Raw genomic sequence first — 13,608 nt, forward strand, 5'->3', positions numbered from 1 at the left:
CGAAACAAAGCAAAGAAATCTCGTTTGATTTTCTTTACTGTACAATATTATTATACGCCGTGTGTAAGGTGTCTAATGAGAGACTCACGAGTCGAAACAATGGCGCTTCCGTTCGAAAAGCATTCGGCCCGTTATTCGTTTCTTCCTTTATGTAGTGGGAGTGTCGGTTACGTGTTTGTCATGACGTTTAAACTTTACCACGTCTCCTCCCCCGTCACGATACACCATCTATCTAGCATCGAGAAACTATATACATATACTGTTTTAAATCTCTTTGAATACTAGGGGCCTTGAGAATAAGTTTATATCGAAACAAAACGAAACGAAACGAAACGAAACGAAAAGAATTGAATCGAATCGCGATGAGAGAGTTTTCGCGCGTAACATGGGTAAAGTGAAAACGCAGGAAAGTTCGTGTGATTCACGCTATGGTGGTTCTTAACAATAACTACGATTTCACGATAACGGGATACGATAGTCTTTTACGAAGTGAAAAGAAGAAAAAAAGTAAAGTAAGATTAGGAATAGATTAGGAACTCCTTTTAAATGTTAAACTACTCGTCGCGTCAAACGAAAGATACGAAATACGATAGAACGGAAATATTCGAACTTCAAAGAGTTTATCTCTAACGTAGTTGGTGATAAATTTCGATCGATATATCTATCGTAAAGTATAAATAGATTGTAATTAATCAATTAATTAATTACGTTAATCATTTTAGTCGTAATAACGTCCATTATAATTTCTATAATTAAGTGAAATTATTGTCATTTAAATTATGAGTGTAATCATTATTGTTTAAAAAAATTATCGTCATAGTAATTAATACTTAAGAAAGGATTACTTTTATATGATTAATTATTGTAATAATTATTCTATTCGTTTCATGCTCACGTTGTTCCAACAGTTACGACAAAGTGACATAATAAAGTAAATTCAAAAAACGGGGTTTGGTGTGACGAGAAACTTGTTCGAATGTTTAAATAAATGTGACGTCAGATGAAAGGTAATCCGCGATGAGCTGGAATATTTGAATGTGAGAGAGTCGAAGAATTTGTCGATCGGTGTTTTCGTATCGGAGACCAAATATTTTGCGCGAAATTTGAATGCAACTGATATGTGAAAAATATATTGAATCGTATCGTAATAACAATCATTACAATCGAATTGTCGGACATATTTGTCATCATATTTAAATCGAATTTAATATCTTTAAACTGTTTTATTCAACGGAAATGTTTTCGAATACGACAAATTGCAAATTGTCAATTGTAAAGTATGATAATTACAAATGAAAAAAATTCCAAATAAAAAACTCGTTTAAATATACAAACAAATTATTCTATATGTATCGTAGATTAATTCGTAGAGTAATTCACGAGAGCGGGAATATTTGAATATGGAGAAGGGTCGAGTTCGTCGATTGTTTTCTTCTTCTTCTTCTTCCTCTTCTTCTTCTTCTCTGTCTCTCTCTCTTTTTTTTTTTTTTTTTTTTAAATCATTCGAACGTATTACAGCACGAAATTTCGATCGAGTCCAATCATGACACGTATTGTCGATTATAATAATCGTTTTATTTACGATAAGCGTTTACTTATACGTTTGACGTTTTGTCTGACGAACTGGCCCGCCACGTATATGAATTTTCGTTGGAAAGTTCCAAGAGCTACGAGAATATCTATGCCGTCGTGGAGTGCACGGAAATAGTTTTCCTCGTCGCGCATAGGCACGACAGACTCGGCTCGCGTTCGCGCTACCCTCGAGGGATGGAAATTTATTCGAAAAGGAAAAGCAAGAAAAAGCGAGGACGAAAAAGAAAAAGAAGAAGAAAAAGAAGAAGAAGAAGAAGAAGAAGAGGAGGAGGAGGAAAAGGAGAAGGAAGAAAAAGAAAAAGAAAACAAAAAGAGGAGAAAGGAAAAAAAAGAAAAGAAAAGAAAAGAAAAGAAAAGAAAAGGACAAGAAAAACAAAAACAAAAAAGAAGAAAGAAAGAAAGAAAGAAAGAAAGAAAGAGAAAGAATATCACGGGAAGACGCGACAGGACATATTGTCCAGAACGGTAGAAGAAATTTCCAGAGCGTTCTAGACGGAGGAGAGTGTACGAAAATACCCATGCCAGTCCAAATCCGCCATCGATCTTACCAAGCGAATAAAACATAAAGAGAGAACAGTACGCCGAGTGCGACCATGAGTCACTGTACGGAATGCTAACACACTATACGGATCGGTAAAAGGATCCAGAAGCCCATTTTCATCGTGATGCTCTTGTCGTTCGAAAAATTCTTTCTTAGACAAACGATGCACTTCTTTTCTTTCATCTTTTTACTTCTTCTTTTTTATTTTCTTTTTTCTTGCTTTATTTTTTCTCCCCCTTTTGTTTTCTTTCCTTTCGTCACCCAATCACAAATTTTTTCTGCTTCTTTTTTTTTTTTTTCCTTCCTCCTCTTCTTCTTCTTCCTTTTCTTCTTCTTCTTCATCTTCTTTTTCATTTTCATTTTAATCTTCTTTTCCTCCTCCTCCTACTCCTCCTCCTTCCCTTCCACCTACCGCTTCTCAAAACTCAATTAATTTTCCATTCATTGCTTGTCCCTTTGACTATACTTTATGTATTTAATTCCTTTCGAATTGTATCATTTCAAGCTTGTATCCCATCGTCGCTTCATACATTTTCATAGAACACACTGACACTGCTTGAGAACAAATACACTGTAATAATCGATTGATAGATATTATCATACTCGCGGCGCACTCTCGTCAAGCCTGTATACGTTAGTAACTAATAAAAACGAGATAAGAGAGAGAGAGAGAGAGAGAGAAAAGAGAGAAAAGAAGAAAAAAAACGAGAAAGAAAAAAAAAGAACAAGAAAACAAGAAGAAGAAGAAGAACAACAACAACAACAACAATAACAACAACAACTAAAATCTCTTCCTTCGAAAATTTCAATACTTCCATTATTATTATTATCCCACGTTATTTATTATCCTTCCTTATTTTTAAATCTTCACAACGTTGTACAACGTATGACACAATTCCCTTTTTTTAACTCTTCAAACGTCGATTGTTCTTCCTTACCGTTTATCAAAACTCGTTGATAGATCTTCGAAGGATCTACGGAAGAAGAAGAAACGAAGAAGACGAGGATACGAATAGCACGGATAAAAAAATGTAAATCTTCGTGTTTATATTATAGAAATGAATAAGAAGACATAACAAAAAATACAAGACAAAATTCTTGATTTATCCCTCCTAACGTTTTTTTCGTTCTTGCACTTTTCCTCTTCCTCCTTCTTCGAAACGCGTGAATCTTAGACGCGATCCTCCGCGATCCTCCCAACTCAACGTAGCCCTTGCTCCAGTGCAACAGAAGATGCAGTCGCAGGTGCACCATGCCATGCCAGGAGCCCGGAGAGTTAATTCGGGCTTTCTTCTCTCTCTCTCTCTCTCTCTCTTTCTCTCTCTCTCTCTCTCTCTCTCTCTTTATCTCTCTTTAACTTTCTCACTTTCTCACTTGCTCTATCGATCTATCTCTCTTCTACCCTTACTCTCGGCCCTTTCATTTTCCTCTCCTTTTCTTCGTCCTCCCTCTCTCTACTTTCTCCCTCTCTATTTCTCGTCGTTTGCTGAGAATGTGAAGAGAGAAAGGAGGAGAGAAAGAGAGAGAGAGGGAGAAACGTCATGACTACATATTCTATTCTATTTCTTGAACGTTGGCGCCACGATTCGTTCGTTCGTTCATTCTTTATCGTTTCTCTCTCTTTCTTTTTCTCTCTCTCTCTCTCTCTCTCTCTCTCTGTCTTTCCTTCTTTCTAATTTCTAATATCGATAATATTCTAGTATTTATAATTCTAATCTAAAGGTTAATTTTAACGTTAACGCGAAAAGTTTGACAAATATAAACCTTTCGTTTCACGGTAAAGTCGATGGAATATAATATTTTGAAAAACGATACTCATCGTTCGTGAACCCAGATATTATATTAATATGTATCGTATAATATAATATATATAATGTAATATATATTATGTAAATATATGTTATATAAATATATATTAATAGATAACGTCGATATTCTGATGATATTTATATAATTAATATGAATGTTTAACAAGCGTGATAAATATGAGGAAGAAGAACTTCTCTTTCTTTTTTCCTTTTCGTTTTCTTTAGTAAACAAAATTAATTCAATTTTAAGAAGAAGATAGTGGTCATTCCTGACAAGTTAATATATATTATCTATCTATCAATCGAGATAACATGTTCGTTAAGATTATATGAATTGTTTAAAATCTTTAGATTTTTGTAATTGCAAAGCAGTTGCAAAAATATGAAAGCAAGGATGTTGAATATTTGTGTGTTTGTGTCTGTCTGTATGTGTGCGTTAGAATGAAAGATTCTTTGTCTTTGATTGTTATTAAAAACGACCATTGTCTCGAATTATTAGATTTCTTGTTCCTTTAGAAACAATGATGATTGTTATCTAAGCAAACTGACAACGAGTATTTCCTCGAATTAAGTTTATTAATTGTTGGATTATTTGGATTAGTGCACATGCAATATCCAGAACGTGCTCTTTCATCGATACAGCGCTTTTAAAATTATTAAAACTTCATTTTCTCTCTCGTTCGATTGAAACGAGAAAAGGAAACAAACAGTTTTACAAAGTAAACCGTGTAACGTGATAAATTAAAAATTTATTTCATTCGAAATTAATAAAGGATTCGATTATTTTATTTTACTTTTTTCGCATGATATAGATATAACAAGTTTCGCTTGAAATGTTTTATATATTTATGTATCATATATCTAATAAATTAAAGTTCCAAGCTAATAAATTCGTATAATTATTAAATTTATAAATCAACATTGAAATAATAAAATGACTCGTATAAGTTAAGATGTAAGAAATCGAGATAATAAAATAATAATGTAAAAAGTAAATTTATTAAATTAAAAAATAAATAAATAAATAAATAAATAAATAAATAAATATAAAAATTGGGATCATTTGTAATCATTTAAAATTGTTACATTAAACGGTCCACTCGTATAATAAAATTTTAACGGGAAACGTTATTTTAAAATCATTGAGTTAATCGAGCGTTTCTGTTCACTCGTTTAGCTTCGATTTTCCTCGCTCTAACAAATCGGTTATTAATCCGATGAGGAGCTTGGCAAATTAACGTTGCGTTAAACGTGCAAGTATAAAAGGTGTGGGTACAATAAAGCGCCCTTTCGTAACACTCATTATTATTTATTATTCCACAATGTTAAAGTGTTAATCAGTTAATACCATGAATCCAGGTCGTCGAAGAAGCGTGTACTCACCGCAGCTCGTTCAGAATTGGGAGTAGCTTAAGGCCTGGAACGTTGCATACCATTAACCTTCTTAAATAATTCTTGAGAATCGATTGATTATGGAAAGAGTTGTTTTTAAATAATCGAATAAAAAATTAAACAAAAGAAGAAGAAAAAAGAAAGAAGAAGAAGAAGAAACAGAGAGGAATAAAAAGAAAACAAACAAAAAAAAAAAAAAAGAAAAAGAGGAAAAAAAAAACGTTTCATAAACGTTCAATAAAAATTTGTCATTAATTTTACGAATGGGTTTTATAAAATTTCTAATTAATCACTTATTCTTCTTCTTCTTCTTCTTCTTAATTTTTATAAAACTTTTTTTTTTTCGTAATCGATCGTCTTAAATTGTCACGCGAATAAAAAAATTTCATACGACTTTGTTTTTAATATATTTAGATATTTTATCGACCATTTGGCATTAAATAAACTAATTAAGGATTTTTTCTTCGCTCACCGATAAACTCGTTGCGAATCCGTATGCGATCTTTCAATACCGGCGTTGAAATAACCAAACAGTTGATAAATGCCAGTAATACTGTCTGGTAATCTTCGGCCGTTGCTTTCTGCAGTTCGTCGATCACGACTCGCAATCGATAACGTTCTCCTTTACGTTCCTATATGAAATTGGTTACAAAAAATCGTTAATATGATTTCCTTTCTTATATCATTTTATTTTTGTTTTATTATTATATTTATATTTTATATTTCTCTTTTATATTGCTCGATTCAAAAATAAAAACCTAAATCTAAGATTCTTTTTCTTTTTTTTTTTTTTTTTTTTTTTAGAATAAAATGGAATTTATGTATGAATATTTATGATTATTGAATTATACAATATTAAGAATTTGATGTATAAACGTTTAATTTATTTATAAATACAAGTGCAATTGTAAGTAAGGAATTTATTACAACGGAACGTTATTTATTTATGAATATTTATAATTATTGAAATATAATTATAATATTATTGTTCGATTCTTAATAAGTTCTTAATATTTATAAATTGGCGCCATTTTAAGTAAAACATTTATTATAATAAAATACGTATAAATAATAATTATTTATGAATCGATGTAATACTTCATAATTCATAAATATTTAATATAACAAATATATAATAATCCTATATAGATAATCATAAATATTTATATAAACGAATGTAAAATATTTGCAAATAAAAATGTTATTATTAATAAATACAAAACACGTTCGTAATGTAATACGACGTATAATTGTAAACATACCGAATATTTCATCGAAAGAATAATAATAATAAACTTTCTGACCAATCGACGAACGAATAAATAAATAAATCAGTGTCGTTTTTCCTTCAATGTGGAAGACCTTGAACCAACGACTTTTATCTAACATAAGCTCAGCACGCGTCTCTTAGCAAACAGTAGACGTATCCACGTTTGCATCTCAATGCTCGAGACGTTACCGTTTACGAGGCATAATTCGCGAGCGAAATTTTCTAACAAAGTAAGGACATCTCTTTGTCGTTTTCTCTTTTCTTAAAGATAATCATCACGTAGAAAATGTTCTGACTATCAAGCAGGTAGATAATATACAAACGACAATAATGTTTTATTCAAATTAGATCGTCAATTCATTGAAAAATTTTCTAATTTATTTAAACGAACGATCAATTATTTTCTAATATATAAAAAATCATGTAATCGATTAAAACGATTAAGAATATTAATTATTCTTTTATATTCGTTAAATAAGCTCGAACTAACTAATAGAACGAGATAATAATATTGTAGTAGGTATGATTTACCTGATACGTGTGAAGCGTATCGATAGCACGCTGCCTACCATCTTGACTATAAACGCAGAGCGCCGAGAGTAATTCAACGACTTGTTTCTTAACCGAAGTGCAGGCCGTGTCCAATGCTGAAATTGCGACGTATGTATGTATATCTATGTATGTATCTATGTATATATGTATATACGCACGTACGTACATACATACGTATGTATGTATGTAGGTATATGATTATCGATCCTTCGTCAAGTATTTCGAAAATGCGAGAGGATGTAGTAACATGAGAGAAGAAACGTGAAGAGGAATTACCCGAAGCAAGTTTTACGCAATAGTCAGGATTGTCCACGATATAGTCGAGGCCCACGTGCGAATCCATGTTGACTCTTAGGAGAGTGTTCCTAATCTAAACAAAAAGAAAAAAAGAAAAAAAAAAACATTCAAGAATTAGCACGAATGTGAAATATTTTGATTTGTTTTTTTTTCTGTTGTTGTTTTTCTTTTTTTTTTTTTTTTTTTTTTTTTGTAAATAAATATTTATAAAACGAAATTCACGTGCAAGATTATTAATATTTTATTAATATATTTGTATTACTAATAATAATAATAATAATAATAATAATATATTTTATAATATATAATATATATGTGTATATATATATATATATAGATATAATATTTTAAATATTATATCAAAATTATAATAAATGTTTTACATTATACGAGTTTGATTATAGTCATTTTATTATTACGTTGTTATAATAAATATAATTTTAATATTGATTAAAATTATATAAATATTTGTTATATAGATATAATAAATATAATAATAAAAATATATTAAGAAATATTATACGAAGAAACGTATTAATAGATATTATTTTAAATACTTTATACTACTACGTACGTAGGTGATTTATATTAAGACTGCGACATATTTCAATCAGAAAATCAAAATATAAAAGTATATAAATTAAACAGGAGAATTCCCATAGTATAACAAAATATTTCACAACGGAGTAAGTGAAATGGTCCCTTATTACGAGAGATGATTTACGAGGTCACTTCGAAAGGTCTTCCCGATTATGGTTGTTCGAACGATCGGAAAATATTACACGCCAATAAAGGTCGATGTTCCGGAGAGACGATTAATATTCTAAGAAAAATCTGGCGAACGTGGGGTCGACGATATCGCTTGATTGGTCATTAACATTCAGCTGACAATTTATTCGCGAATCAAAAATATATGATCGTTAAATTAAATGACATCTCTCACTATATACATTGCCATGTATTCTATTCTTTTTTCCATTTTTAACATCTCCGTTAAATACTCTTTCGGACTAACGCATAAATGTACATGTACATATACACAAGCACACTCACGCACTGTCCACGTGCTCACGGACAGATTCAAAGTGTAAAATAAGTCGAAAGGCCATAGTGAATCTCGAGGATTCGTCCTCGAGGCGAACCAGAAATCGAGCTCTCGATTGTACGCATAAAATGTATTTTTCCGAGCACCTCGTTGCTCTCGTGCCATTTTTAGACGGCGACTTGCACTATGATTCATAACGTTGGTCATGGAAAGCCTTAGCTGGAGTGTGTTCGCCACTCCAAAACTCTTCAAGATAAAAAGAGAGCGAGAGAGAGAGAGAGAGAGAAAGAGAGAGAGAGAGAGAGAAGGAATTTCCGTGTCGATGGCCATTTTCGTCGAACAAATATTATATCTATCTATATATAGGTATATATATATATATATATATATATATATATATATTTACTATTCGAGATTCTTATTTTTCTACAAACAAAATATCCATATTCTTTCATCTATCTATTCTTCCATATGCGATAAATTATCCCGACAATAATGATTCTAATCGAGAAATATACGTAGCGTTGGTATAAATATTAATAAGAGATCGATAATAATTTACGGAGAAAAAGAAATCGGGCTATCTATTCATGTATCTGTGTATTTATGTATAATATTTACGTAAATGAATATATACTTATACGTATACCACTATATCTTATATAGTGCAAACTTATATATATATATATATACCTCTATATATATTATAGCATAAGTAAATATGTATGTATATATATATATATACTATATACTTATCTTTATATACTATATTACACATACTTAGATATATATAATTGTATATACATAAATACGTAATAAATAAATAAATATGTATGTAGATATAGATATACCAAACAAAATCGTGCCTTCGAGCAGTAAGGCTTTTGTGCGTTGTGCGAAAAGTATAAACGATTTTCAAGGGGATAAGCGAACAAGGAGCTTCTCATAAAACGTCGTATCGCCGTAAAAGAAAGAAAGAGAGAGAGAGAGAGAGAGAGAGAGAGAGAGAGAGAGAAAGAGAGAGAGAAACCAGTAAGATCGGAGAATGGAGTTGAGGTCTAGGTTGGACTAATATACGCATACACACATGCATACGTGCATATACTTATACTACAACATACAAACATATACTTATATATATCTATACAGAAAATGTATAAGCATTAACATATACATACATACATACATACGTACGTACATACATCTATACAGAAAATGTATGAGCATTAACACATACATACATATATGTACACAAACATATATACGTATAACACGCGTAACGCACATACATACAAATAAAAAGCGTACGAGAATGGAAAAGAAGCACGTGTGCGTGCAAGTGTCACGCGTATGTATATGTAGCCGCTTAACGCGGGTGGATTCGCGCAAGAAGGAAACGTATTACGTACACTCGCTTACTCGCATGTAATCTGCAGGGGCGTAGGAAACATCATCTAAAATCGAGGTCGTATGTATGTACGTATATATGTATATACATACGTATTTACGAAGAAGAGATCTCTTCTTCTTAAGTAGACTCTCTGCCTACGTTATCGTCCCGACTGAAATTCAAATCTTCCGTTTCTTTTTTATTTTTCCTTCTCTTGCATCTTTTTTCATCTTGTTTCTTTTTTTCTGTTTGTTTCTTTTTTTTTTCATAATTATTTCCTTTCCCCACCAGAACATCGATCGATCAATAAAGTAAAGAAGATATCTCTTATCGAATTCGAATTGAAATCGTTTTATAGGAAATACGAAAAAAAAAACAAACAAAAAAAAAAAAAAAAAAGGACGGAACTATCGAAACGCGAGATGTATAATATTTTACAGTCATCGTCAGAGATAAGATAATTTTGTTAAGAATCCTTTCGACAAATTAAACCGTTTCCATGTATGGGACATGATCTCGTCTCGAGGATGATCGTATATTTCGGATTATTTTTCAAAAAGTTGACGCTTCGTAAGAATGATAAAGAACATACGGAGAGACAATGAGACAACGAGAGAAAAAGAGACAGAAAGGAAGAAAGAGAGAGACAGAGAAAAGACGAAGAAGAAGAAGATAACGAAGAAGAGAGTGGGAGAGAAAGAGAAGGTATCAGTAAGGGCAAGTAACCAACAGAGAAAGAATGGTAGGAAGGGAAGTCTCTTGGAGGAAAGACCATAGGATTGCGTCACTGAACGCGTGCACATACCTCTAGTCATGTTTAAAAATAGATTTCTTCGATATTAAGGACCGCAAGATGCAAAAGAGAAAGAGAGAGAGAGAAGAACGAAACTCTCGTTTGATTTCGACCGATTCATTTACGATTTCGCTAGTAAATTTGGTAATTCAAAAAAAGAGAGAGAGAGAGAGAGAGACTCTCGTTTGATTTTGACCGATTCATTTACGATTTCACGAGTAAACCTGGACCGAGACCGGATGCTGTATACTCGTGTCTTATGCTTCAGAAAGGTAAACGACACCAAACGTCTGAGATATCTAAATCGTTATCCTGCACCGGACACGAATAGTAACGATCGTTTGTCTGAATCATACTTTGTCTTTCTCGTTCTCTTTCTCTTTTGCTTTCTCTCTCTCTCTCTCTCTCTCTTTCTCTCTCTTCATCTCTCTTGTTTTCTCTTGCAAGCACACCGGTAATTCCTCAAGAGCTTTCTGTTATTTCGTTCCTATCGATGACCTCGAACTTCGAGTTTCGAGCTTCGATCGACGACAACGACGACAATGTTACGTAGCTCGTGCGGAGTCTGACCATCTTAGGAAGGCCAAGATGAAAGGAAATAAAAACGAATGGAACCATTTTAATCTTCCTTCTCTGTCTAACGTAAGATTAGTAAATATCTTTTGGATAAATTTCTTGTGCTGCTGCTGATGATAATAATAATAATAATTTCTTCTTATTATTGTTGTTATTATTATTTATTATTATTTGTTAGTTTTATTGTTATTATTGTTGTTGTTGTTGTTGTTGTTGTTATTGTTATTAAACATTATATGTATATAATTGTCGCTATTATCTATTATTATTATAATTAACAAATATATATAATATATGAATTATTTCGCGGAGATAAGTTTATTGTAATATAAATATATAATGGTTTGATCTCTCTCTCTCTCTCTCTCTCTCTCTCTCTCTCTCTCACTCTCAGAGTTCCTCGACGACGAGTTCTCGCAATGACTTTTTTATTCTCAAGGACGAATCATTTTACCGAAGAGGAATTCAAAAGTTTCCATTAAGATGAGAGAGAAGGAAATTGTTAATATTAATGAACAGTACAAGAAATATCGATAAATATTATTTCAAAATTACGAAAACGAAGAGAGAACTCGGTTTATAAAACGTTCCGATTAACACGTTGACAAGATCGTGATAAAAAAAAATAAACTCGAAGTAAAATTATAAACGCGATAAGACGTCTTGATCGAAACAAAAAAAAAAAAAGAAAAGAGAGAGCAGGAGAAAAAAAACAAACCAACAAACGAGCGAAAAAACGAACGAACGAACAAACAAACTAACTAACTAACTAACGATTGATAAATGACATAAAACGAATTGATTGATTTATAATTGGCTCTCGACTCCAGAGCGCCCTGAAGAAAAAAAGAATGATAAAGAAACAGTTATCTCTCTCTTTCTCTCTCTCTCTCTCTCTCTTTCTCTCTCTCTAACAGTTAGGATCGTACGAAATTGTATTTGACTGTATTAAACAGAACGAATTACTAATCGTAGGAAGCAAACAGGCAGGCGCAACAAGCGAACATGCCATACGTGTAAGTACGTACGCTGAGGGTTCGCATTGAACGAGCTCTCTCTCTTTCTCTCTCTATCTCTCTCTCTCTCTCTCTCTTTCTCTCTATCTATCTATCTATCTATCTCTCTCTCGCACACTCGCGTGGCCAACGTAGGATACCATATCGGGCACCTTGTTGACCTCGTCTCTCTTCTCTCTGTCTCTTGGAGCGTTCTCGAGAGCACCATCTCGTTCTCTCTCTCTCTCTCTCTCTCTCTCTCTCTTTCTCTCTGTTTCATTTTCTCTTTCTCGCCATGAACGAATAGTCGGACTCCTTCTCTCGCGGACCTCTTGCCTTCCCACGTCTTTCACTCGTACGACAAAAGGGCTTTCGGCTGTTTCTCTGTCACCTCGGTTATTTCGTATTCAAAACAGAACATCTCTCTCTCTCTCTCTCTCTCTCTTTTTCTGTTTTTCTCTATCTCCTTTTTTTTCTTTTTTTTTTTTACAGACATGGCGCCAAGAAGCTCGAATAAATCGATCGATCGTAGCTCTGAATCATCATCGTCGTAGTTACGTAGAATATTCAATTCCATGAAAATTGTATATAAGTTAAGAGAGAGAGCAAGAGAGAGAGAGAGAGAGAGAGAGACTCGTCATTACATCTTAACATAAACTTACAGCTGTGCTCTTCTCATACGTGTATATATATATATATGTGTGTATGTATTTATGTTGTATGTATGTATGTATGTATGTATGTTTTTCTATTATGTGTACGATACTTATGCTTACTTTCTTGATATAGGTACATTCATGTTATATACATTCTGTATACATACGTATGTATGTATCTTTTCCTTTTTTTTTTTTTTTAACCGTTTCAGGAAGAAGGAACATATGTCCTTATTAGGAATACCATGAAATAAACGATGAAGGAACTACCGTTTCGTGATTTTCCATAAAGTTTCAATCCGACGACAACGAATGGAGATAAGAAGAAGAAGAAGAAGGAAGAAAACGAAATACAGATTATTCTATAGGATGGGAATAGAGGATAGCTAGATAATCCATGTGAGCTCGAACTAATATGGGGATTCGTCGCTCTCGAACGGTGAATAATACGCTTCTATATCGGGAAGCAGCGACCAGGGGCGGCAAGAAGGCCATTAATGTTCTAGTAGCCTCTGTTGACTCGCCTCTCTTTAACATTTACGGGGTGTCCTTAAATGAGCCAAAATCATGACTTTCCAATTTTGTATTGCCCGGCTGCTATTATTAGACTCATGGCTACGTTTTCTTCTTCTTCGTCTTTTATTTTTCTTTTTATTTTCTTATTACCTTTTCTTTTTTTTTTTTTTTTTTTTTTTTTTTT

At 32.5% G+C, this 13,608-nt stretch overlaps 1 protein-coding gene across 1 annotated transcript in view; it reads right to left on the reverse strand.

The window, feature by feature from the left end:
* Window positions 1–13,608, reverse strand: part of LOC122633616 — a 26,747-nt gene that overhangs the window by 11,093 nt on the left and 2,046 nt on the right. The window contains exons 2-5 of the mRNA XM_043821702.1: window positions 7,433–7,526; window positions 7,136–7,251; window positions 5,807–5,966; window positions 5,326–5,359 (exon numbers count right to left, since the gene is read on the reverse strand). Of these exons, the coding sequence (XP_043677637.1) occupies window positions 5,326–5,359; window positions 5,807–5,966; window positions 7,136–7,251; window positions 7,433–7,499 (377 nt within the window). The 5' untranslated portion in view covers window positions 7,500–7,526. The remainder of the gene's footprint in view (window positions 1–5,325; window positions 5,360–5,806; window positions 5,967–7,135; window positions 7,252–7,432; window positions 7,527–13,608) is intronic.

The sequence above is a fragment of the Vespula pensylvanica genome, chromosome 12, assembly GCF_014466175.1.
Source record: "Vespula pensylvanica isolate Volc-1 chromosome 12, ASM1446617v1, whole genome shotgun sequence".
NCBI classification, from domain to species: Eukaryota; Metazoa; Arthropoda; class Insecta; order Hymenoptera; family Vespidae; genus Vespula; species Vespula pensylvanica.